Source organism: Danio rerio, chromosome 7 (genome assembly GCF_052040795.2).
Source record: "Danio rerio strain M-AB ecotype USA chromosome 7, GRCz13ab, whole genome shotgun sequence".
Taxonomy (NCBI): Eukaryota; Metazoa; Chordata; class Actinopteri; order Cypriniformes; family Danionidae; genus Danio; species Danio rerio.
This window is the reverse complement of record NC_141027.1, coordinates 53,585,578-53,613,032: the sequence shown is the minus strand read 5'-3', so window position 1 is coordinate 53,613,032 and position 27,455 is coordinate 53,585,578. Positions and strand designations below refer to the sequence as shown.

The 27,455-nt window shown below is 35.2% G+C and overlaps 3 protein-coding genes across 46 annotated transcripts in view; 1 reads left to right on the top strand and 2 right to left on the bottom strand.

The window, feature by feature from the left end:
• On the bottom strand, positions 1-10,134 carry cdkn2aip (CDKN2A interacting protein). Of its 24 annotated transcripts, none has more exons than XR_015494697.1 (5): positions 10,018-10,134; positions 9,169-9,431; positions 6,181-6,302; positions 702-2,299; positions 1-397 (listed from the first exon to the last, which is right to left on the bottom strand). XR_015494697.1 is itself a non-coding variant. In XM_087259223.1 (4 exons), the coding sequence occupies exons 2-4, from the start codon at positions 9,411-9,413 to the stop codon at positions 1,728-1,730; spliced, it is 939 nt and encodes a 312-aa protein (XP_087115349.1). In that variant the 5' UTR covers positions 9,414-9,431; positions 10,018-10,134; the 3' UTR covers positions 1-1,727.
• tubgcp4 (tubulin gamma complex component 4) lies at positions 10,101-27,321 on the top strand. Of its 2 annotated transcripts, none has more exon segments than NM_001135130.1 (18): positions 10,101-10,336; positions 13,885-14,013; positions 14,095-14,217; positions 14,306-14,359; positions 15,438-15,494; positions 15,596-15,675; positions 15,776-15,977; positions 17,467-17,632; positions 17,720-17,844; positions 17,971-18,021; positions 22,307-22,412; positions 22,486-22,593; positions 22,662-22,806; positions 22,895-23,072; positions 24,343-24,477; positions 24,564-24,680; positions 26,448-26,587; positions 26,667-26,714. In NM_001135130.1, coding segments are annotated over 18 exon segments (2,007 nt in total). In that variant the 5' UTR covers positions 10,101-10,258; the 3' UTR covers positions 26,680-26,714.
• Positions 26,851-27,455, bottom strand: part of tp53bp1 (tumor protein p53 binding protein, 1) — a 47,645-nt gene continuing 47,040 nt past the window's right edge. For all 20 annotated transcript variants that reach the window (XM_087259498.1, XM_087259503.1, XM_087259508.1 and 17 more), the window contains one exon: positions 26,851-27,126. In XM_087259498.1, coding sequence (XP_087115624.1) covers positions 26,945-27,126 — 182 coding nt within the window. In that variant the 3' untranslated portion in view covers positions 26,851-26,944. The remainder of the gene's footprint in view (positions 27,127-27,455) is intronic.

Genomic DNA, 27,455 nt, shown 5'->3' with positions numbered 1-27,455 from the left:
AACATTTTATTTTACAGCCTTTATTAACCTTCTTAATGCCTAGCATGTTGAAAAATCACACACATCTTTTAAAACTAATGTTACTGAACTCAAAACATTCTTAGTGTAGCTTGATAAAAGGGTAACTATTTACATTATGAGACCTGAAAAAAAATTTATATAAATAACAGTTTATGTAGAAACTGCTATATAAATGGTTTACTTCTATCATGTTTTTGTTACTACTACTGTAAATGTCAGTGGCTGCTTTTTTACCAATCTTCAGAATATCGTGGTTTGTGTTCAACAGAAGAAGTAATTCTCTAGTTTAGAACCACTTGAGTGTGGCCACTTCGAATGTTATCACTCCATGGCATTATCAGAGTATATCAGCTGATAGACATGGGCCAGTAGGGGCCTTCTGTGCCTACTGGTGGGCTCAAAAGACTGTTATTATCCATTCACATGGTTAATCAGCTATACTAATAGAGAAGACTCCAGATCCAGATCTGTTTTTACATTACTGTGGGTTAAGGTAGGGGTAGACGTTAATTAAATAATTAATTATTTCGGAAATTTAATATATAATATCAATAATTCTCTTTAACTTCCAGCCACAGCCGTATGTAATCTATAGCCAATGTACCATGTGGATGAATGATAACAACCTTCTGAGCCTACCAGTAGGTGCAGAAGGCCCCTACTGGCCCGTATCTATCAGCTGATAACCACTGATAACCCCCATTCAATCAAGTGACAACATTCGAATTGGCTGGTGGGGAAAGGAAGTTTTCATGTTTGGGTGAACTACATCCATTAATGAAATTTATTGTGATGAAGATATGGTGAGCACCGAGCAGATTTTTAAAGATTTTTAACTTTAAAACCTCACTACAAAACAAAACCAAAACTGATGGATAAACAAAACATCATGTGTTCTGAAAGAAGAATATGATTGGACGCCATGTTAAAACTAATCCCTTTTTGAATATTAGTCTGAGATGTAGTAAACCAAACATTTAGACTTAATTGAAAGTTCTGCGTCAACATTTAACATTGCTTTGAAACAGATGGCAGTTTTTATTAGACACTGACAAAAATCTGCCCAAAGGTCTACAAGAACAGCAAAGACTTAACCAAACCCTGTCACAATGTATGAACAAGAAAGTAATTATGACATGTATTAATAAATAAAACTATCCAATATGTTTAATCAAATCTCAAGCTGAAAATTAGGTCTCGTTTAAACTGTTCTACTGTTACTGTATTGTAATGAAATGCATTATTATTCCTAACCATTAAAATTGTTACCGTTCATGAATCAATTCTTGTGAATATTATCGTCTTGAATAATGGACATGAACAAATCCAACCACTGTTAACTTCTGAAGCAATTCTGTATTAGCATTGTACAGTTTCAGTGTTTTAGAAATGAATCCAAACTTTCTTTAACTGATTAAAATATCAGCTTTTTCAACCACCAACATCTTTTAAGGTCAGACAAAACTACAGTTATGTTTAATAAGCTTTGATCTAAACCATCATAACTTCACAACCACAAGCCATTAACAAGATTCCAAACAACAGAGCAAACAGAGCCTTTTACAAGCTACAAAACTGACTGCCATTTAACCTTTTAATCGGTTCTTCTCCACAGCGCCATTCTGACTGATCACAACTGAAACAATTAAAGCTCTTTGGAAGTGCAGCGATGACTGTGCTCCACAAGACTGGGGCGAAACCAAGCTCTACTCGTCTTCCTGAAACGGGCAGCTGAGAGCTGGAGGGAAAGCTTGGCTTCTGGATTGTTCATCCAGCAGCACCAAATCATCCACGTCTCGCCCTCTGAACCTTCTGCGGCTAATTTTCACCGTCACTTTTTGCCCTTGAAATACTTTGAGCGCTTCCTTGGAGGCCATTGCCCTGGCAGCAGACTCGTCGCGCCCATAACCCGTCCCCATGTAGACAGTGCAGCAGCGCAGTTCACACACCTGGCCTTCTCTCTGTGTTCGTCCTGCTGGCAAGTCAGGAATGTCTTTAAGAGGAACAAACACACAGGTGAGACTGGCTTTGCAGGACTCCACGCAGCTGCGCAGGATCTCGAAGTGTTCCAGGTTGGGGCCAAAGCCACCAGCAGACACAAGCTTCCAGGCGACGGCCTTGTAGAGCCGATTAAAAAAGGGCTGGTGCTCTGCAGGAGCTCCTGGTGAAGGGCCGCATTTATGAGAACTGGTTGCTGGATGTACAACACACTTTGAGTGAGCTCTATCATCTGGTTCATTGGGTTTAGTTTTCTTGCCCTGGTAATCAGCATCAGCTGCTGCAAAATAGAAGAAAAAGGCTTCTGGTAAATAAAAGTGGAAATCATTCTGCATTTAACTGTTAACTGGGCCTCAATAAAATAAAAATATATAGGTTAAATCAGCCACATTAAAATTCTCTTAGAGCTGCACGATATTGGAAAAATGTACATTGCAATGTTTTTATTTTCTGCAATTTATATTGTGATATGTCACCAAATAACTTCAATAAATCCATTTGGAAATAACTAGCATCTTTTATATTGAATTTTTTTTTTTATATCGATAATTTTGTGAGCGACACGGTGGCACAGTGGATAGTGCTGTCACGTCACACCAAGAAGGTCACTGGTTCGAGCCCCAACTGGGTCAGTTGGCATGTTCTCCCTGTGTTGGTTTCCCTGGGGTGCTCCGGTTTCCCCCACAGTCCAAACACATGCGCTACAGGTGAATTGGGTAAGCTAAATTGTCTGTAGTGTGTGTGTGAATGAGTATGTGTATGGGTGTTTCCCAGTGATGAGTTGCAGCTGGAAGGGCATCCGCTGCATAAAACATGTACTAGATAAGTTGGCGGTTCATTCCGCTGTGGCGACCCCAGATTAATAAAGGGACGAATGCCGAAAAGAAAATGAATGAATGAATGAATTAATGAATAATAATTTTGTAGAGAAGCATATCTTCAGAAAAAATATACTTATTATAGATAATACCAATGCTATATCATTACAATTTGTAACTTTTTGATTTGGCAGCTAATTCATTTGAAATCGCACAATCTTATTTGCACATTTCATATGACTGAACAGGTACAAATTTGTATTAACTAGCCACTAAGCTTACAAAATGCAAAACAGTTACGTTTCCTTGTAAGATCAGGCTGATAATACAGATAAATAAAGTAGAGGAACATTATAAGTAAAGTAGTCTAACAGTATTTAGAAACCGAAATAAAATAATTAAATGTACTATCAAATTGTATAGTCTATAAATAACAAAATAAAATGAATAACTGTTAAAGCTACAAAATGTAATATTTCCTTGTGCCCAAATGCTTTTTAACTCGCATAAATTGCTTACACAGTCACAAGCCTTAAAATACATGAAACTGATAAACTTTCAATTTATTATGGCTAAACTGAACTTTTTTATGTGTTCTGAACTGTTTTATCTGGTTTGCCTCCAGAATTAAGTTTCTTTGCAAATAAATAGACAATAGACAATATAGCAATATATATTGTGATATGAATACAGTTTCAGAAGATAGTTGAATAGCTCTATAAGACAGCTTTTACGGGAGCCTAACAGTATTCACGTACAGAAATTAAATAATCACATGAATAACAGCTTTTCTTACTTTGCTTTGTTTAATTTCCAGTCCAAATATCTAAATATTCAAAAAAAATATTAGTGTGGTAAGTGAAATAATCTTGTTTTCGCTTTGAAATGTAGAAAACTGGACTAAAAACGAGACGTTTTTAAAAAAAAAAAAATTCTGTTTAAATACACTAATTAAATACAATTCGGTGGCTCCGTGTCAACTACAATTCAGATTTAACATTGCATATCTTGCGATGTGACTCTTGCAGATGTGTACATTGCAATATCGATGCTGAAACTATATATTGTGCAGCCCCACTTCAAACATAAAAACTGACTGGTGAACAGAGAGAGAGGTGGAACCATACTTGGCAGATTAATGAGAACAGGATGCAAGATTGAACCTCACTGAAGCTTGAGGCTTGTTTGAAATCTACAGGTAATGCCATGGTCACACTAGAGTTTGTGCATGCGAAATTCTGTTGTACGTCACTGTTAAAGGGGCAGAATAAAATAAGATTATTAGACATTAAAAAAAATGCGAGCGATTCATATGTTAACTTTCTATGCAGAGACATCATGTTTTGATCTTTAATTGGTCTCACACAATCATGTGATGCGATTTCGCAGGTCAGAGTTTACCAAGCTTGAACTTTCCAATGAAGTGAACTGCGAAACTTGTCGCACAAGCTTGCATTTCCGTTATGCCGCATTCGCATGCACTTGAATGGAAGCCTTTGGGGTGAAAAGTGCAGTGTGACCGCAGCTTCAGTGTGTTGGAACTAAACTGTGCAGGGCCCTATAGGAACTTAGTTCGACACCCCTGGCTTAAAGGGACAGTAACAGAAAAACTTTAATTGTTTCATCATTTGTTCACGCTCCACTTGTTCCAAACCTGTTTTTTCTTCAAGTAAAAAGACAAATGGAAGATAAAACAAAGAATGGTGGCAAAAAACAGCCATTGAATTCCATAGTATTTTTGGCTCCTACTATGGAAGTCAACAGCTGCTTTTTTCAACATCCAAGAGAAGAAATGTATTTAGAAAGTTTAGAACTATTTGAATGTGGGTAAAGGATTCATGTTCATTTTGGATGAACTGTCCCTTTGAGCAAATCATGCAAGTGACAAAATTAGCACACTAACATGAAGTACAATATACATCTTTCATTCTAAATCAACATTTAATTCTGCACATTTTAGTTTGTTATTAGATTTAAAGCCTTGTTTTCAAGAGCATGCATTTGATGACATGCTGGAGACACTCCAGAATAGTGTAAGAGAAAAGCAAGTTACCACAGATTAAAACAGCAAAGCAGCCTTTTGATGCCTTAATCATTATTTACAGAAATGATCAGACAGTATTTTAATCTCAAACTTTTATTTAGTAAACGTTATAACTCAATTTTACCAGCGTGGCATCACTAATGGCAGTTTAAACCAACATGATTCATGCAACACAGTTCAGGAAATGTTTTGAAAAATGTTTCTCCAACAATGCATTAAACTCAATATATACAATATATATATATATATATATATATATATATATATATATATATATATATATATATATATATATACAGTTGAAGTCAGAATTATTAGCCCCCTGAATTATTAGACCGCTTATTTTCCCCTAATTTCTGTATAACAGAGAGATTGTTTTGTCAACATATTTCTAAACATAAGTTTTAATAACTCATTTCTAATAACGGATTTATTTCATCTTTGCCATGATGACAGTAAATAATATTTTACTTGATATTTTTCAAGACACTTCTATACAGCTTAAAGTGACATTTAATGGCTTAATTATGTTAATTAGGTTAACTAGGCAGGTTAGGGTATTTAGGCAAGTTATTGTATAAAAGTGGTTTGTTCTGTAGATTATCGAGAAAAAATATAGCTTAAAGGTTCTAATAATTGTCCATAAAATGGTGTTTAAATATTAAAAACTGCTTTTATTCTAGCTGAAAAAATATTATCAGACATACTGTGAAAATGTCCTTGCTCTGTTAAACATTATTTGGAAAATATTTTAAAAAATAAGAAATAAATTCAAAGGGGGCTAATGATTCTGACTTCAACTAAATATATACACACACATATATATATACACACATATATATATATATATACACACACACATATATATATATATCACTAATGGCAGTTTAAACCAACATGATTCAACATGATATATATATATATATTAATATAACATAATAACATATAACAATTCTCAATGGTTTTCATTTTATAAAATAAATCGTTGTTTAAGCTACAGACATAATAACAGACAATGCTGAAACAACATATTGAGCATTGTTCTATTTTAATTATGAATACATTAAATTGATGAAAAACTGACAGTATTTTGTTTATTGTTACCAAGCAGTAAATCAATACAGTAAATTCTAATGTCCAACAAAAATATAAAGCAATTTTTCATATTGTTTTAATTAAGAGACATGACATATATTTAAATTATTTTTAAGCACCAGTTCTGTATATTAGAATAATTTCTGAAGCAGCACATATCTTTGACCACAAGTGTACATTAATATGATGTAACTAAAGATTTACCTGAAACTGCAGGTCTTTTTAGTTTTCCCATTATTTCATCTCTAGTCTTTCGCTCAGGAGCCTCGATCACGGTGATTCCTTCAGCCATCTCATTTATCTTGTCCATCACACGCTGCGGATATCTGAAGGGTCAAAACACATCAATCAAATTTCTAGAAACTTTTATTAAAAAATATGGAGACTATCAAGACTTTCAATGGCCAGATGTTTTCTAAATATTCCTTGAAAAATAATAATAAAACATTACGGTGAACTATATTTTACAGGAATTTCATTCATTTATAGTCAGTATGAAATCAGTTCTTTCTTGTTCGCATTTCCTAACTTATGACCCTCCCATAATAGAAAATAAATGTTTTATTTATATTATTGTATGCAAATATACAATGTACACCACTGTTTAGGCTTGCAGTTTTTCTTAATATTTTTGAAGGAAAACTCAGCAAGTTGCTCAACAAGGCTACATCAATTTGATCAAAAACACATCAAAAATATAAACTCCAGTGTTGCAAAACGTAATTTACATGCTGATAGGGTAAAAGCTCTTTTTCAGAAGATTTCAATTTACATTTCTTAGTTTTGTGCTGTTGTGCTGTCTAAAGTTATTGTGCAAGAAATGTATAATAATATAATGTAATATATCATATATGAAAAATATTCGAAGACTATAACGCCAAACAACATTTGGTTGAGTCTGAATTCTTTTTTAACGACCAAAACATCTTTACTAATAACCCAGCAAACAAATTTTGTTTAATAAATGTCTAATAGACATAAAATTTAAACAGCTTGGCTAAAAAAAGGCTAAATCTGGGTCAGCAAAAATCTAATAATCATCTAAGAATAGCCCAAAATAGCCATTATACAGACTTTTTTAAATCTGTAGTTATTCGTTCCTGTTTACTATTTGACGACTATACAGTCTGAATGGCGGCGCGGGAATGCAGGTATTGCGCAATTTTTCATTTCTGCAAATGTCGCGAGTGCTTTATTATAACACGAGCGCAGTCATGTACGTTAATCGCTAAATGCGAATATGCTAGCTCTTGAATAAGCTTTTTCAAATGAACTGCAAGTCCTCTCATGATCTTGTCACCGCGTGTGTGCACTCAAACTATACAATCGCGATCTCTTAGAAGTAGAAATTATTAATCTTTGCTCTTTGACTAAACTTTAAAAAAACGTAAAAAACTATCAAGTATTTAGAATTAGATTGATGCATGACCGGTGACAATGCTAACGGATTTATTTGGCTGTATTGTAAAGTGAAACTTAGCCTACCAGTACTTTTAGCAAAGGTGGAAATTTTATTTCATACAAAAGAGTTGCTAAAAATGTTTGATTGAGGTATTATTGTGCAGGTACAGGTAAAAGCAATCTGTTACATTTATCAAAATAAACAACCTTAAAAAACTTTAAGAAATGTAGTGTTGTTTTTCAAATACCTCAGGTGAAACGAAGTCATATATTTTATTAATTTACTACTGACAGTGTTCTTGTCTTTTTTCTAAAATTATTTAGTTTAAGATTAAGCCTAAAATAAAATTTTGTATAGACAACAATGAGCAAATAAGAAAAACTGTGTAAAATATGTAAATAAACCCCACATTTAAATATTTTCATCATATACTTTGATTAAACATTTCAAATCTTGAAAGTATTGTTTAAAAATGGACAAAAAGTGTCTCTATGGCCTTAAGAGTATGTGGTAGTTTTGCCAGTCCTATTAAAAATGATTCATTGTCATGAAAGGAAAAATCGACCATACTTTGTTAGTGCAAATTACTATGTGTAGCCTTGTGATTTAAGCAATTAAACCATTTAAATAATTTTATACTTAAAAGGGCCATGATGGAAAATCTTTTTTTTTTCAAAAGTAATAAACTAGTACTCAGAGTAGTTTTTTTTAAAAGAGTAATTTGTAAAACATTAGTATTATTTACTAAAACGTGTATTATTTTTGCAGTGTAATTGTATTATAACATACAAGTATTATATATACAAGTATTCTGTTCTCTTTCCATCTGTGAAAGAACATCAACAAATAAAATAAAATATGCACAAGCACATTTAGTGCAGGTTTATTAGATTATTAATATATGATTAATTAATCATATTATTATTATTATTATTAATTAGATCAATAGATAGCTCCTATGCAGTTTTTTATAAATTGCTGAGAAGACGTTTCAGGTATTCAATACATTGCGTGTCACTCTTGGTTTATTATATTATTAAATATAAATCAATAGATAGTTCCTATGCAATGTTTTTATGGGTTGTTGAGAATACGTTTCAGGTGTTCAATACGTTGCGTGTCAGTTTCGAAAATAAAAGTAGGTGCTGGAAAAAGTGCTTAAAAATCCTTGATTTTCATTAGGCTGTGTCTGTGAACCCTGTATGTAATCAGTGTCACATTTTAATCGTGAGGTGATGGTAAATTAAGTTATGGTCAATTGTCAGCTCTCTTGGTTGTGAGGTCGTGTGATGCATGTTGCTGAACTAAATTTTACTTAGCTACATTTTGAGATGTAACTGCAGTATGTCAATTTAGTTTATTTGTGTGTGCTGCGCTCATAGACTTTAGGAAACGGCGCTCATTTGTTTGATTTCTCCTCGAGAAGCTGCACAAGCCTAAAAAAAGGGGGGGGGGGGGGGCAGCTTGCAAAAGGTTGAGTTTTAAGCTATTCTTAGATGTTGATTACTTTTTCCACTGACAGCCCAAATTTAGCCTTGTTTTAGCCAAGATCACTATATTTAATCATCTATTAGACATCTATAGGTCATCTTTTAGAAACAAAAACGCTTGCTGGGTATTTTGATCCATTCAGTTTAGCCTTGTTGAACCCAAACTTTATAGAACAATATAGTGTAATCCAGTTCTAATTATTTAACAAACTTGACAAAAAAAAAACTTGGATTCAGTGAGAATTTTAAATCAACAAGAACTACAACAACTGAAAAAATCCATAATAAACTGGAAATTACCGACAGCCTAAAAATACATGGTTGGCCCAAACCATGGATAGAGACAGCAGTCTGTCCAGACTAGAACTTGGACTCCCAGGTTGGATGGTAGGAAAAGCCTCCATATTCCGCAGCACAAACTCTCTCCTGGCATACCACTGTTTATTTGTCTCACAGTGTCCTCTTAAAGATTCCACCCAGCTCACCAAATGTGGATTCTGACTGAGGAACTCAGAGACAATGTCCTCTCCTCTTCTTGCCGCCATCACTGAAAACAAGGAAAACTATCAAAAGTTACTTGGAGAAGTTCATAATGTCCTACCAAGCAGCTTCAAGCATGAGGATTGTAAATCTGTGCTTTGGCCAGCAACAGGCAAACAAACAGTTCAATTGTGGTTGGTAAGACTGCAGACTAGACACATAACACATATACAACAGAATGTTTATAAATATATAATAAAATATAATATATATATATATATATATATATATATATATATATATATATATGTGTGTGTGTGTGTGTGTGTGTGTGTATACACACACACACACACACACACACACACACACACACACACACACACACACACACACACAAATATATGAATGTATATCAGCGTACTCAGTGTTTAGTTTAATATAGTTTTAAGCTTGTTTACATTTTATAGTTCATTAAATATTAATATTAATACCCAACGCATTGTATAAGTGCCTTAAAATTACGATTTTGCGCACCTGTATTGACTGACATGTATTTATCTCAACTTTATTGTGATGATAGTCGAAGGGCAATCAATCAACAAATGTAATATAACTGTAACCACAAAACACTCCGCAACCGATTCTTAAGAGGAAATAAGCGCTGTTTACCTCTAAAATACTCTCCAAAGACAAGTCCTCATTAGCGATATGTAGTAGTAAATATACTGCATTTATCGAGAGTGTAGAAGAGCAGACTGAGCGCTTCCCCTGTCGCGCTTGGGATATGCGTCATCAATATGCGACGGAGCTTTTGGCGGTGCGAAAATAATAACGATGACAACTTACTGCCTGTATTTTTGTTATCGTATGCGTTGTTTTTATACGCTATCAATGTAATAACACTAGAAAAATGATTCACGAGTTGCTGTTGGCTTTGAGTGGATATCCTGGCACCATATTTACCTGGAACAAACGCAATGGATTGCAGGTATTTTGTGCAGTTCTGTCAGTGATTCATCTAAAATTGTAACTTATATGTATGAGCGTTTATGTGTATAACATACTGAATCATTTAGATAACGACTGTATGGAAAAGAACGACTATTTTTAAACCCGACTTAACGTTACAAGTGTTTTTTTTATATAATGTGAATGTACAAAACACCCCACTGTATCTCACGAAAATGGTCCGTAGTGGTATAAGTGTAATTGTAACCATAACGTTAGTTGTTTTATCATTATGTTTTATCGTTATAGTCACTATAATCAATTTGGGGTTGCTACATGGTCTTTTTGCTTTATGTGAAGTAACGTTAGGGTTACCCTGATAGGTACGTTTTTTGCAGAATACTATGGTATTAAAAATATTCATAAGGTGTATTACGATGGTGTATTATGCATACCCGGCATATGACAGCATCAAGTTTTCATATTGCAATAACTGTAGAATCTTTAATCATAATATTGACACAAGTTGTAAGAATGTCATTTTTTATCAGATATAATAACAAACGTGTATTATTATAAATATTTTGAGTAAACAAATGTGTCAAACTAATTAAATTGCAGAAATTTTATTACATTTAATAAGGTTCAATAGGTAAAAATTTTCAATAAGGTATTGTTAGTAAGTATTAGTTAATGCGTTACATGATGGTGTAAAAAAAACTTTTGTTTCAGAACAAAAAAAAGGGTTAAAAAAATCTGTTTTGTATTTATATTAGGCCTGTCACAATAATCAATATATCGAGTTATTGCACAACACATGGTCATGACCTCAATCGTTTTTAGTGATGCAATATATAGTCCATAATTCAAAAACAATTCTAGCAACATTTTAGCTGATTTAGCTGAAGGTGTCAGTGTGATTAAAAAACACTAGTATTTTCATGTGGGTGTCTGACAACTGAAAATAGATCTGGGGCCTGTTTCAGAAAGGAGGTTAACTGAAAACTCAGAGTATTTTAACCCTGAAATGAGAGAAACTCTGGGTTTTCCGTTTCAAAATGGCAGGTTTGTTAAACTCGAGAAATCAGGGTAAGTCAAGCCTGTTTCTGAAAGAGAGTTAACTTTAACTCAGAGTCAGTTACTGTGGTAACTTACTCTGTGAATCTAACCTGGTCAGAAGCAGGTTTTATTCTCTAAACTCAGAGTTTCTGTCTGTCTCCTCCCCTTTTTTTAAAGATGAAGCGGTATTTCTCGCCTTAGCCTTACGTTTCCACCCACCTTTTTTAATGCTCATTTTGGATACGTGCATAAAAACGATTGATAGAAACGTCATGATGCACATAACTTTTTAAAATATGCATAAAAAACGCACATAACTGATTAGGGTAAACTTTTATTCGATAGAAAATGTGCGCATAAACTACGATGGAAACACTTTTACTGAACAAATTACAGTATGTACATTAAAAAAAGATCATGATCATATGATAATGAAAATGTGTGTAAATGAACAAACCAGCAGGCTGGGCACACTGTAACACGTCTTAAATATTGTTTTAGTCATTCTAAAATGCCTTAACTGTTTCAGTATTACTGTATATTATTAATTACCTCCGAACGTCTGGTGCGTGTCAAGAGTCTCCGCGTCTCATGGCTTCAGACGCCCCCACGTGTTCATTGTGTTTCAGCATTGTCTTCTGACATCGAGGCACAAGTACATTAATTAGGCTAAATAAAGAATTCATTGACGCAGCTTCTTCTACCACAGTAAATTCTGTTTTTACTGTTGATATTTGGTGCCAGTTAAATCAGGAAGTGACAATTTTTTTCTCTTTGACTCGTTGGATGGAATTTTATTCGCATCTTTTATGCAATATTCCAGTCTTGCACATAAATTTATGTAATATATTTGGATGGAAACATAGCTATTGCCTTCATTTTAGTCACACACAGAAGAACTGTACGAGAATGGCTTATGCTTTTTTAATAAATAATTAAATTGAATTCACCTTCGATATGCATGTAACTAGATTAATGGGATTATTATTCTTTCTAAAAATAATTTTTAGTACTGCTTACCTTCTAAATGTTATATTAACCTCTATCACTTGATCAATAAAAAAGGCAGACACACAAGTGCACTGTTAAATCATTTAAAACTAATAAATGTATAAAAGAAAGTTTAGAAAAAATATATAAAGGTCACAAATTACATTACTTATTTTATTATACTTAAATATTTAAATACTTAAAAAGTTAAATTAGGCATTATCTTGAGCAGCTGTTTTCCCACGCTAACTGGTTGATGGCTGCTTCTTTTCAAATATATACACTCATATTTGCTATAACTTTGCATGAGAACATCAAGTTCAGCTGGAGAAAGAAATGGTGATCTCTTTTATAAGATATTGCCATAGTCACTCGTAATGTCTGCGCTCCACTGATAATGCCTTTTTATAGTCACGGTGCGCGCGCTTAACTCTGAGTTGGTCTACTCGAAGTTGATTGACCCAACTCAGATCAGCTGTTCTGAAACCGAAAACTCTGAGTTTTTAATCTCTCGGTAAATCAACTCAGAGTTCAAGTTTAAACTCTGAGTTGTTTGAACCTCTTTACTGAAACAGGCCCCTGGTAGCAGATATCATTACTTTTTACCTTCATTAGCACTTTTTTGTTAACATTTAATATTAGTTATTTCGGATATGCGTTTTCACAGGTTCTTGCATTGTTGATGATATTGTATTGTCATTCTAGCATTATATAATGAGTATCATAAAATGGTCTTAAATGACAATATTATCGTTTATTGAATATATTTTGGGCGATGCAGTGGCGCAGTAGGTAGTGCTGTCTCCTTACAGCAAGAAGATCGCTGGTTTGAGCCTTGGCTGGGTCAGTTGGCGTTTCTGTGTGGAGTTTGCATGTTCTCCCTGCGTTTGCGTAGGTTTTCAACCGGGTGCTCCGGTTTCCCCCACAGTCCAAAGACATGTGGTGCAGGTTAATTGGGTAGGCAAAGTTGTCAATAGTGTATGAGTGTGTATGATTGTTTCCCAAAGATCGGTTGCAGCTGGAAGGGTATCCGCTGCATAAAACATGTGCTGGATAAGTTGGCAGTTCATTCCGCTGTGGTGACCCCGGATTAATAAAGGCATTAAGCCTTGTCAGCTTAGTCCCTTTATTAATCTGGGGTCGCCACAGCGGAATGAACTGCCAACTTATCTAGCACGTTTTTACGCTGTGGATGCCCTTCCAGCCACAACCAATCTCTGGAAAACATCCACACACAGTCATTCACACACACACTCATACACTACAGACAATTTAGCCTACCCAATTCACCTGTACCACATGTCTTTGGACTGTGGGGAAAACCGGAGCACCCGGAAGAAACCCACGCGAACGCAGGGATAATATGCAAACTCCACACAGAAATGCCAACTGAGCCGAGGCTCGAACCAGCGACCTTCTTGCTGCGAGGCGACAGCACTACCTACTGCGCCACTGCGTCGCCAATTTTCACTCAATAGTCACTATTTAATAGTCATTTCAAATTTTATAACCATGATGAAGTGTTGTTGATGATGACAGGTGTCCCAGGACCTGCCGTTCCTTCACCCTAGCGAAACCAGTGTCCTTAATCGATTATGTAAAATGGGCACTGACTACGTGCGCTTCACAGAATTCATAGAGCAACACACGGGTCATGTTCATCAACAGGTAATCTGCATTTACTCTGCATACAGTGTGTTAATAACATAGTAAGCACATAATAGCAGAAGATTTCTTCTTGTCTGACAGGAGCACTATTCCAGTCAGCCGAGTCAGTCTGGGCTTCATGGCATTTACCTGCGGGCCTTCTGTACTGGCCTCCACTCTATGCTGCAGCCTTATCGGCAGGCTTTACTGGACCTTGAAAAAGAGGTTTCACATTTGGAGTTTACACATTAAGTATTTATGCTGGTATTTGCAGATTATGTTGGACATTAAATATGAATAATTTGCTTAACAGTTTCTTGGTGATCCACACCTCTCTATTTCTCATGTCAACTACATGCTGGAACAGGTAAAAAAACAACTCATGCACCCAATCATCTGATACATGCTTAATTGTCTGATTCATGCTTTCAAGCTAAAGTTCAAAAGTTCAAGTTCAAAAGTTTAAGTTAAATAAATAACTCTCTTAAAACCACTTTATTTACATATGCGTAAACCATTATTTTCTGTCTTGTAACACAAATCCATTTTTAATTAGTTTAGTATATTTATTATATTTTTATATTTTAAATTATAAGCCCCCCTTTTTCCCTAATTTGTTTAACGGAGAGACAATTTTTTCAACACAATAATAGTTTTCAACAATAATAGTTTTAATAAACTTATTTCTAATAAATGATTTATTTTGTATTTGCCATGATGACAGTAAATAATGTTTTATTTTTATACAGACACTTCTATACAGCTTAAAGTGTTCTGTAGACTATCGACAACAATATTATCAGACATACTGTGAAAATTTTCTTGCTCTGTTAAACATATTTGTAAAGCAAAAAGAATTAAATGGGGGGAGGCTAATAATTCTGACTAATATATAAATATATATACAGACACACACACACACACACAAACAAAATTGATTAAAATGGATTTGTGTTACAAGAAAAAAAATAATGGATTATACAATAATATTAGTCCACACAATATACTTGATATTAACAATAATGATCATTTATAAAATGATGAGAATAATAATGATTACTTTGATTCACTTTTACATCAAATATTTATATAAAACAATATATAAAACAATGAAATAGAAATAGATATATTATTTTATTTTTTATTTTATTTATTTTGTTTTTCATGAAGGCTGTACACATTTGGGATACAACAGTTGTCATTAGGGTCAATTGACCATCCATAAAACCATTTCTACACCAGAAAAACTACACTTGTTTCATCATGCAAAATAGATTTGAGGATTGAAATGAAATTTATCTGCTTTATGTTAGAGGTTTAGTGAGGGTGGGTGATTTCTAAACTAGAAGGGTAAATTCTAAGACATCAGGAGGATTAAATGCACCACGTTTTGACCCCACAGTATATTTCTAACTTGGAGTTTTCCCTCTGTTGTTTTTATTCAGTTTCAGCTTCTCTTCCCATCTGTTATGGTTGTTGTTGAGACCATCAAGTCTCAGAAGGTTTGTATCTTAATGGGTGCCACTGGTTTGCAATGCATGATTACAAGAGTGCGTGGTTAAAAATAATAACCTTCTGAAAGTTTTTTTTTTCTATTCAATAGATTCATGGCTGTCAGATCCTGGAGACTGTATACAAGCACAGCTGTGGAGGACTGCCTCCTGTCAGGATGGCCTTGGAGAAGTGAGCACTCAGAAACACGCGCATCTAAACAGATGTATTTCTTAAACGAAAGACTCAGACTGCTATTTTTACTGTTCTAATGGTAGTGTCTGTGTCGCAGGATTCTTGCCGTGTGCCATGGCGTGATGTATAAGCAGCTGGCGGCGTGGATGCTGCACGGGCTGCTGCTAGACCAGAGCGAGGAGTTTTTCGTCAAGCAGGGCCCCAGTGCTGGTGGAGCCACTGCTGCACAGGAGGAGGATGAGGAAGACCTGGGCATCGGAGGCCTGAGTGGGAAACAGCTCAGAGAACTGCAGGATTTGGTGAGTGAATGATATGAAGCTGAACGTCACTTCCTGAGATTCTGTGTTTGTTATTTTGATAGAACTAAGACGGTCATTAAATAATCATTTTCATTTATGTTTTTATTTACATTTTCGTTGTTGATTATATTTTACTATCTTATTTTATGCCTCAATTATTGTACATAATAATAAACAAATATTGGAAAATAAATGAATAATGAAAATAGGCCTAAATAATTATTTATTTAAAGACATTGCAGCTAAACACTGAGAAACGGTCCGGCATGGTCTAAAGAGCTTAAGTTGAATGCTGCTTCATCAAAAGTATAAAAATTAATTTACCTTCCTTGAAGCAGTTCACTAAAAGTATAATAAAAATAAATTAAATATAATTTATTTATATAAAAATATAAAAGTCCCGCAAATTAAATATATTAAGTCCCGCAAGTTTATTTTTAACTTTAATTTTGTAATTTAGTTTTTATATCCACAATGAATATATACAATTTTTACAATCATATAGAAAAATACTCTAAACAGCTATTACCTGCCCCCATCCCCCTACCCTGTAATATGCACAACAGGAAACACGTAGTAAGTAAATAAATTACATTAAATTTGACTTTCATATTATCATATGTGGGTTAAGTGTCTAATATTTCTTTGATATCACAAATATAGATTTTCCACATAGTCAAAATGTCTAGTTTAGCATGGTTGATCTGTGCTGATTATAGTTCTAGGTACAGTATTTCCAATAGTGACTGCAACCAGTGCTTAACACTGAAGAGGTTTCCACCTCTTTACCAATATTTTAATTGTAGCAGTTTGAAGCAGCTAACCAAAATGTACAGACCTTTGCATTTAAGGGAAATTGAGAGTTATCATTCAACAATAACAATAACAATACCTTATCTTTGGGGAAATAATTTTTTGTACTTTTGAATAAAATGTCCAGCACAGGATCCCACAGTTTTTGCACCTCCGGACTTAAAAAGGTATCTGGATGCTTTAGTTCACAAAACTTACAATAAGGATGTGAAGATAAACCTATGATACGTCATATACGTGCAGTTAAATTTGTGACTAAGTTTTGAAGTGAATAAACTGGTGATTAGGATTTGTAGAAGCGTGGAATGTTTTATCCCACACTGTTTCTCAATCAATAGTTTTATTGGGTGGAAACAGATCAGATAGCCATAGTCCTTCTTTTGAAAAAGTAGATTAGAAAAACAGCAGTAGAGATAGGAGGCCGCTTTTTTTTTTTTTTTTTTTTGGAGTATTATAGATTTATTTCACAATCGGATGGGTGTGAAGATCTGTACCCCAAAAATAACTGCTTTTCAATGGCCATCATCAGAGAAAGTCCCTTTTTGATTGCTAAATTCGGTCAGCTTGTACACTCAAACTAAAAGTACTTTACTATTTTGCCTGTGATTTTATTGTTATCTATCGTTTTTTATTATTATTATTTAACCGAGTCCTTTTTAATGTTGTCCCTCTGTAGAGACTGATTGAGGAAGAGAACATGCTGGCACCTTCCCTCCAGCAGTTCTCCCTGCGTGTGGAGATGCTTCCCTCATACATCCCTGTTCGAGTAGCTGAAAAGATTCTTTTTGTTGGGGAGTCTGTGCAAATGTTTGAAAACCACAACCAAAGCCCATCGCGAGCTGGTGAGTGCTTTAGCATTTTGCCGCTGTTGTTCAGGTGTGTTTGCAATGGGTTTTGTATGCTAACACTGCCCTCGTGTGGTGGCTCAGGGTCTATACTGAAGCATCAGGAGGACATGTTTGCAGCCGAGCTCCACAGACTCAAAAAGCAGCCTCTCTTTAGCCTGGTGGACTTTGAAAATCTGGTGGATGGCATACGGAGCACAGTTGCTGAGGTTAGTCCAGTCAGTTTATTGGTACAAGCATGAACCCCACAAAGCATGTATATGAAATTTCCATATCATGTATATAACAGCACTACCAAAAGCACCAGGTGAAGTCTGTGTCTTTTTTTCTTGCAGCACTTATGGACTTTAATGGTAGAAGAATCTGATCTTTTGGGGCAGCTCAAGGTAAATAAAAAGTAGTTTTTTGACGATACACTTACTGGTGCAAGTTTGCCAACACTAGGCATGGGCCGGGATAAGTTTCTCATGGTAGGATAACCTTGGTATTGTGAGTACTGTTTTAAAATAGGTTATTTTACATTTTAAACATTATTTTAAATGTCTGGGTGAAAAACTAAAACATTTTCTCCTTTAAACACAATATTTTTTTTTATTTTTAAAAATGTTTGCAGTATTTTGTAACTAAACATGACAGGCTAAATAATTCAAGTGAATCATTGACTTATGCTGTCTTCATTCAAAAACACAGATTTCTTTACTATTTAAAACAGCATTTTTGGAGATCTTTCCAACTGGAGATACTGGTGTCCTAAAAAAAAAGGAAATAAAAAATCTTACACACACTTTAGGAATGGTATAGTAGAAAATTTTGACACTTTTAAAACCAATTTTTTTTACCAACCGTGGTATACTTTGAAAACGGTTATCGTCCCATGCCTAGCTAACACAATAGTGTTTTTCACTCTGCACTTTACCCAAGATTATGGTTGACACTTCTTTACTTTTTAGTGTGTGTTTGACAAAGACATTGTGTTTAGACAAGTTGCAACCCTATAGGATTGTTTTTGTATGAAACAGTCATGTTTTTGTTGTTTTTTTAAACAATTGTCATACCAGTTAAGACCACAGACAGTTACATAAAAAAAAATAAGAATAATACAGCAATAAAATAATATGGTTATATACTTTAATTTCCATTAATTAAAAAAAATGTCACCATCTAGACCAGGGGTCACCAATCTTGGTCCTGGAGGGCCGGTGTCTGTTGAAATCTGCTGGACACCAGCTATTACATTTTTTAGCTTCCTGCAAGTGTGTGTGCGAGTGTGCGTGTGTGTGTGCGTGCGTGTGTGCGTTTGTGTGTGTGTGTAACATTTTTACATGTGATCTATTCACTCTCTTTTTTTTTACATGCAATCTAATCTACACTGATCCAAAAGTCTTGTAACACTTTCAGAACATGCGCTAGGGCGTTCATTACTGTAAAACACCTGAAACACAGATGCATCTGTTTTGGAGTAGCGTTGTCTCTTAATTGACAACATATCTCATTGATGGTGGGTAAAGTGTTATGTACAGAAATAGTCCTAGGGTGCAAGCATTCTTTCAACATACCCGGTGCAAATTCAAGGCACTGACATGTTCTGGAGGTCTTCTACTCTTTTCAGGGATGTAAAAGCAAGAATAAAGACCATTTTTAAGAAATATCTGATTTTGTAATGGACCAAACTTGTTGTTTTTGAAAAAAAACTGTGGAAAGACCATCCAACTAAAATAAAAAAACACAATCAGGGAAAATTCTCACAAACATAGCCATGCATGAGGAAAAAACAAATTGAAAAATGTGTTTTCTCCCAAGGATTAAACAAAACAGAATTTCCATTTGGTCAAATTGGATCCCACACCTTGAGGTGTGTAGTGTTCATTTGCTAGGTCTGCCCTCATCTGGATATATGCTTCAAAATTTTGTCAAGGAAGCTTGAGTGCTCTCCTTGAGAATCCGGTGTGCCAGTTTGCAAAGTCTTTCAATGATAGAAACATAGCCGACATCTCCTGGCAACATCTTAGCTAGCTCTCTCCAACGCTCACATGATCGCCCACTGAAGCTAATCAGGGCTGCGCCCGGTCAGTACCTGGATGGGAGACTACATGGAAAAGCTAGGTTGCTGCCAGAAGTGGTGTTGGTGAGGCCTGCGGTCTGTGTGGGTCCTAATGCCCCAATATAGTGATGGGCACTCTATACTGCTCAGTGAGTGCTGTTTTTTGGATGAGACGTTAAACTGAGGTCCTGAATCTCTGTGGTCATTAAAAATCCCAGTATTTCCTTCGAAAAAGAGTAGGGGTTTTGGCCAAATTTGCCCACTGGGCTCTGTCCATCATGGCCTCCTAACCCTCCCCATACCATTATTGGCTTGATTACTCTGTTTCCTCGCCACCGTGTGTGTGGTCTGGTGTAAAATGGCTGCCAACGCGTCATCCAGGTGGATGCTGCACACTGGTGGTGGATGAGGAGATTCCCCCTATGTGTAAAGCGCTATATAAATGTAAGGAATTATTATTATTATTATTACGAAAGAGGCTGCCTTGTTCATAGGCCCTGGATTGAGCGTGAACATGACCACTTCCTGCCAGAGGCACACAACTGTGGGAATGATCCATTCATTTTTAGCATATGAGAACCAAACTACATTCTGTAGCCTCTTTCTACACTTTGCAGAACCAATAAGACCCATTTGGCAGAAGTTTCTATGCTGCCAGATGATTTACTTAGGGAAGAGGCATGTTCTGTGGCATATTCTGACTCCTAAAGAAGTAGACTTGCAGAGATCAGCCGAGGTGGTCGCCCTGAAACTGTCCTTAGAGATTGGGAAAATCTCAGTGAGTTGAACTTGCTGACTACTGCTGCACACTGAAGCATGCAATGTGTTGTAATTGCTCTTCCTCTGTCTGATCCTTCTGGCATTAAATCTTTGCCATTACTGAGAGTAAAAGTCCTCGGATTCTGTCTAAAAATACTGCGCAATGACTTCTGATGTCTTCTCATTTCCATGAAGAGACTGACCTGCAGCCTGACACAACTCCTCAATACCTTCAAGTCACATATTTGTCCCTTCTTGCTACCAAGAAGATGATGACCAAAGCCCCATCCCCTTCCCTTTGTCCTTGTTCTAAGCAATCAATGTTGCATTTCACTAATGAGTGTTCAGTTGGCTACAACTGCATTGCACCACACTAAATCCAGAAAGACAATTCTGGGTTCAGCATGTGGGGGACCCATCCATTCCCTCTGCTGAATACATCTGCGATCCTCGTTACTACATCCTCCACTGTACAACAATAACAACAACAAAACCGGAACCCAAGTCGCAAAGTCTGTGAGCCTGTGCACCCTTCCCAATGTGTAACAAATAGAAGTGGAGCACACACTTGAGTAGGTATTCGGTGTGCACAGTCAGTCCTCTTGAGAGCTCACCAGGCATCTCTTCTCCTAGATAAGTAGCACATAAATTGTGTGTATTCCTGATTTATATACATGTGTGAAAAAACCCAACAGTTCGGCTAAAAATGCACAGAGAGTGCTTGCCAAAGACCCAGAAGCTAATGCTCTTTCAAATTTTTGCTCCTTGTCCTTTTGTCACCCTGCCTGTGATGTCACATCACACCATTAGGCAAGGCAAGGCAAGGCAAGTTTATTTATATAGCACATTTCATACACAGTGGCAATTCAAAGTGCTTTACATAAACAGGAATAAAAAAGACAAGTTTAGGACATAAAATGCAGACAATAAAAATGATTAAAAACAGATAAAAACAATTTTAAAATGTGTTAAAATAGGTTATAAAAGAATGAAAAAGAAAATGAAAAACATAATAGTGCAATCTGTCGGACTTAGCACAGTGCTCATACAGTAAAGGCACAGCTAAACAGATGTGTTTTCAGTCTTGATTTGAACATGCCTAATGTTGGTGCACATCTGATCATTTCTGGAAGCTGATTCCAGCAGCGAGGGGCGTAGTGGCTGAAGGCAGATTCACCCTGCTTTGACTGAACTCTTGGAATTTCTAGTTTATATGATCCTAAAGATCTGAGTGATCTGTTGGGTTTGTATTTAGTGAGCATATCTGTAATGTATTGAGGTCCTAGGCCATTTAGTGATTTATAGACCAGTAATAATACTTTAAAATCTATTCTGAATGTAACTGGGAGCCTCTGCATTGGCAGAGGGTGTCAATGGAGCTGTAGTCATTAGGCAGTAAGGCTAGGAAGATCTGAGTGTCATCAGCATAGCTGTGGTAGGAGATTTGGTTCTTTCTCATTATTTGTCTCAGGGGGAGCATGTCATCGTCGCGCAGATGTCATTAGATGGCTTAACACATTTATCAAGATACCAAAATACAGAAATGTTTCCATAGCACCACAATTTGTGATGCATCATGAGATCGCTCCAAAAAAGGAATCCATTCTCATATTAGTAAATGCTTTTATCTAAAGCGAATCTCTCCCTCTCTCACACACACACCTCCACACCCCCGAGGCAGTGAGCGGTTTGGTGCCTTGCTAAAGGGGCTCACCTCATCCATAGTATTGAGGGTGGAAGAAAGTGCAGGAAATTCATTCGATGCACCTACAATCCCTGCTGGTTTCATGACTCCGATGTGCAACTTAGATCTCTAATGTCTATTCTAACAGTGAAAACCCATAATGAATGGTCTGTTGTTATTGTTTTAGATCATAAAGGACTTTTTCTTGTTGGGGCGAGGTGAACTCTACCAGGTCTTCATTGACCTTGCTCAGCATATGCTGAAAACCCCACCTTCTGCTGTTACTGAACATGGTATTAATACAACTTACTTTATAAACCATAAACTTTTCTCCATTTCTCTAAATATATCACAATTTTTTTCCAGATGTCAATGTGGCATTTCAGCAAGCGGCTCACAAAGTGCTGCTCGACGATGACAATCTTTTGCCACTCCTCCACCTCACCATAGACTACCATGGAAAAGAAAGCAAAGGTATTTCTGACTGACAAGCATTTTCATCTACATATGAAATACACATCATTTAATCCTTGTGGTTGTAGAGGGTTCTGGGAATCGAGAGGGCACCACTCCACCTCAGGAGAGCTCTCCTCGTGAAGCTCTGCCCACTGGCTGGGCTGCACTGGGATTGGCTTACAAGGTTCAGTGGCCTCTGCATATTCTTTTCACTCCTGCTGTGTTGGAGAAGTAGGTCATCATTTTATGTTATTATTAGTTTCATATTATTATTTAGCATGAATATAATAACTATTTATCATTAACTACATGACTACAGGTATAATGTAGTGTTCCGGTACCTGCTGAGTGTGCGTCGAGTCCAGTCCGAGTTGCAGCACTGCTGGGCTTTGCAGATGCAGCGCAAGCATCTCAAATCAAACCAGACGGATGCAGTAAAATGGAGACTCCGCAACCATATGGCCTTCCTAGTGGACAACCTTCAGTATTACCTTCAGGTTACTGCTAGAATTATTTATTTAGTCAAAAATTAATCCTACTTTGCTGGTGATGCTAATATGCCTACACTACTATTACAAAGTTACAAGGAATCAGAAAGATTTGTTTGGTAAACTTCAAAAACATTGGTAAACATTAGTTGATTATATAGTTAAAGTGAACTAACATTGGAATATGTGTTCAGACTTTCAGCTAAATTCTTGATTTTTGTATATTGTGACAGATGATATAAAAAGTGATCGTAAAACATTTATTTTTTTTACATATTTGTTTCGAATACTTTCTATTCATCCAGGAATCCTTAAAATGTATAAAGCTACACAACCTTTTTTTTTTTTACATTTGATAATAATAACAAGAAATGTTACTTGAGCAGCAAGTCAGGATATTGCTTTATGCTTTCAGGATATGCTTTTCTGAAGGATTTTAAGGTTCTGTCTCTTTGGTTTATTCTTGTTTTTGTGACAGAGCTCAGACACTGCTTCTGTCTTGTCTCTGTTAGGGATGTAGTGTGTATAAATGTAATTTATTTCTGCGATGGTAGACATCTTAGGATAGAAGTGAGTTTATGCGGTTTTAGGCATGCGGTATGCTTAATAGGTTACTATTATTTTATGTAATCTTTTATAACTATATGAAGATCCTACAAAGTCATAATAACAAAGCATCTTGATACTGTATCATCAACAATTCACATAATGTGAAATAATGAAAACAAAGATTCATTGATTTAATTAAAAACTTTAAACAAGTCTGAAACCAAAGAATAGTTTCAACTTTCTTAAATTGTGGTGGAAACTAGGGCTGGGCGATAAGGCAAAAGTGCCATCTCCATAATTATTTTTCATATTTAACGATATATATTTTGATATGAATTGTTAATGCTTTCAGATTTAAAAGAGAACAACAAAAATGACTGAAACCACAAAAATTTGAGGGTCTATTAAATGCCAAAACATATTTTTGGGCCAATAAATTTTCAGTGGCCGGTGCATCTCTAATATCAACACACTTTTAGATTCTCATTGCTGCTGTGTAATTGGCTCCTAGATCAATATAGACTTAAAAAGAAGTTCATAGCTCGTTGTTATTGGCATAAATTTTTATCACAATTCGATATCATATGGTTTATCAGCCCAGCCCTACTGCAAACCAATTATTTATGTTCAGTTTGCAGTTAATTATGAATATTTTAACAGAAAAAGAACAGTGTATGTATGAAAGTCTCAATATGTATATGTAAATTATTTTGACTTCTCCATTGCTCAGGTGGATGTTCTGGAGTCCCAGTTTTCTCAGCTTTTACAGCAGATCAACTCCACAAGAGATTTTGAAAGTATCCGACTGGCCCATGACCATTTCCTCAGCAATCTGCTGGCACAGTCTTTTATTCTACTCAAACCTGTGAGTCTCTAGCACAAACTCTTTAACTCATTTCAACCAGGGTGTATTCTGCATTTGGTTAAGTCATAATTTGATTTCTCTTGCAGGTGTTCCACTGTCTGAATGAAATTTTGGATCTTTGTCACAACTTTTGTTCTTTGGTCAGTCAGAATCTTGGGTCTCTGGATGAGCGAGGAACAGCTCAGCTGGACATTCTTGTGAAGGTAGGGTTAAATGTATTTTCATTTCATTTTTTTGTAAAACCTGCTTTGGTATAGCTTAATTATGACACAAATACTAGTAACAGACAGCCTTAATTGCAAAAAAATATATATATACTAAATTGAGAATGACAGAATATCGAACAGAAGTCATAATTATGACATAGTGAAAGTTAATTAGATCCACACAGAAATTGGCTGATTTTTAGGCCATTGAGTCTTTTTTTTTTCTTTATGTAAACCAGGGTATCTTAAAGTCTTAAATCTCAAAAGCTAAATTTTAGGCCTTAAAGTCTTAAATCTACTGAAATGTTGTGTTGTAGGTCTGAAATCTTTTTTAACAGGTCTTAATTTTCCTTTTATCTATATAGCTACCCATTCTGGCCATTAACACCCATACAATCCCAATAAAACTTTTAATTTAAAAACGGCATTACCTTGCAGTAACATTTGTTTAAAAATTCTACATTTATTTACTGCTGAGGATACTGACCTGACCTACATTTTTTATTATTAAATAATTATTAATAAATTATAATGTATTATTATAATTAATATCATATTTAATATCATATTCAGGGCAAGTGAAAATCTTTTCCCACTGGGATATTCGAGAAAAAAAATCCTTAGCATTTAGCCCTGTATAAGTCTAAAATTCAATTCATAATGGTCTTAAAAATGTCTTAATCTTAAATTTAACTTGGTGAAATCAACAGAAACCCTGGTAAATGTGTGTAGATTTATATTCATTTAGTTTGAAATAAATGTCAGTAATATTATTGACTAATACGAGTGTTCATATGATTTATTTACAATACAGAGTTTGTAAAGAAATATTTTCTGTTTTAGTTGATCTATTATTTAAGAGTCTTGCTTTGTTTACCAAATAATTAGATTTGCATGGTAAACATTAAATAAAAGTTTTTTCAATTTCATTTATTAAGTTTTTAGTTACGATACTCCCAAAATCATTCAACATAAATTCACAAATTTTACAAATTTATGTGCAGAAAAAGCAAAAAAATATATATCTGCAGGTTCTGTCTGGCCCTTGTTATTAAAGGGATAGTTACTCAAAAATAAACATTAACTTACCATTTTACTCTCCATTGGTTCCAAACCTGTTTGAGTTTCTCTCTTCTGTTGAATACAAAAGAAGATATTTTGAGAATGTAAGAAACTGGTAACCATTGACTTCTATAATAGCAAATACTATGGAAGTCAATGGTTACCAGTTTGCACCATCCTTCAAAATATCTTTTGTGTTCAACAGAAGAGTAAAAAAAAAAAAAAAAAAAATTTCTGGCTCAATTATAATTGAAAAAGTAAAGGTTATGACATTTTAAAGTTAAAAGGTCATAGAGAGCTGATATAAAATTCCATTAATATTAAATAAAAAAAAGCTTTTTTGTTAGAGAAACGGGCTTTCAATAATTTTAAAATCAACACTTGAATGATGATTTAATCAGAATCATGCCCTAATGCAAAGGTGTCAAACTCAGTTTCAAAAGGGCCGCAGCTCTGCACAGTTTAGCTCCAACCCTAATTAAACACACCTATTCAAACTAATTGAGTCCTTCAGGCTTGTTTGAAACCTACAGGTAAGTGTGTTGGGAGTAGGGTTGGAACTAAACTGTGCAGGGCTTCGGCCCTCCAGGAATTGAGTTTAACACCCCTGCCCTAATGTCTTACCATTGTATCTTTTCCTTTGTCTATTGGCAGGAATAGGCTTTGATGGGTATTACGATGGTGTTTTCTTTTATTTTAAAGGGTTTCAGTCGTCAGTCTTTTCTGCTCTTCAAGATTCTTTCCAGTGTTCGTAACCACCAGATAAACTCTGACTTGGCACAGCTCCTGTTAAGATTAGACTACAACAAATACTACACACAGGCAGGAGGCACACTGGGCAGGTAGGCATGAGGGAAGCACTGCTTTAATGACCTGATTCAAGCTTAAAAAGTCTAAGTTATGTCATTTGCTGTCCTACAGTTTTGGCTTATAAAGTTGATCCTGAAGATCTGGACACCAGCTTCAGCCAATGGTTTGTTTCATCGTATTAAACATCATCATTATTATTAAAAGATGAATCTGGATTTGTACATTAATATATAATAAGCCTCTTGGTACCATTATTTGCTTTCTATTATATCTGTTATGAAATAAAACAGACAAATGAAACACATTTTTTTTATTGAATAAAAACTATGTACAGAAAGGCATGCACTAAAACACTGAGGACATTTAAAAGAGACGAGAGGATGATGGTTTTACGTAGATGTGTTGTGGCAGAATTCAGAATTGCTGTCGAAGTTGAGGCACTTTCCACAGATCAAGCTCTGAATCAGCCACTCCAGAGAGACAACAGGCATGTCTGAGGCCACACGCTTCACTTCCTCTGATGTACATGCTGATGATGTCACTGCCACATCAAACTTCACATCTGGAATGTCTGTTAGGGATAAAATTGACATTGTGATATTTCAAAGATGGGAGAGTTTTTCAATCAAAAATGAAGATTCTGTCATCGTTTACTCATCCTACACTTGTTCGACTGTTTGGAAGAATAACAAATGTTGCAAAAAAAAAAAAAGCTATTGTCTTGTAATATTTCACTATTGACTCAATAATATTTTTGTTCCAACTATGGAGGTCAGTGTTTTTTTTTTTTTTCAAAATATAATGTTTTGCATTTAGCAGAAGAAAATAAATTTTTAGGGTAACAATCCCTTTAACGGTCCAAGTCATCTGAAAAAATAAAAACAGCTATCACCTCCACTT

Coding starts and splice junctions, on each gene's coding strand:
- cdkn2aip (XM_087259223.1), bottom strand. CDS start 9,413: ATGGCGGCAAGAAGAGGAGAGGACATTGTCTCTGAGTTCCTCAGTCAG. Junction 6,303..9,168: donor CATGTATTTTTAGGCTGTCG/GTAATTTCCAGT, acceptor TTGACCCTTCAG/ATATCCGCAGCGTGTGATGG. Junction 2,300..6,180: donor AAAAAGACCTGCAGTTTCAG/GTAAATCTTTAG, acceptor TCTATTTTGCAG/CAGCTGATGCTGATTACCAG.
- tubgcp4 (XM_087259511.1), top strand. CDS start 13,948: ATGGGCACTGACTACGTGCGCTTCACAGAATTCATAGAGCAACACACG. Junction 14,218..14,305: donor TACTGGACCTTGAAAAAGAG/GTTTCACATTTG, acceptor TTTGCTTAACAG/TTTCTTGGTGATCCACACCT. Junction 23,073..24,342: donor ACCTTCAGTATTACCTTCAG/GTTACTGCTAGA, acceptor TCCATTGCTCAG/GTGGATGTTCTGGAGTCCCA.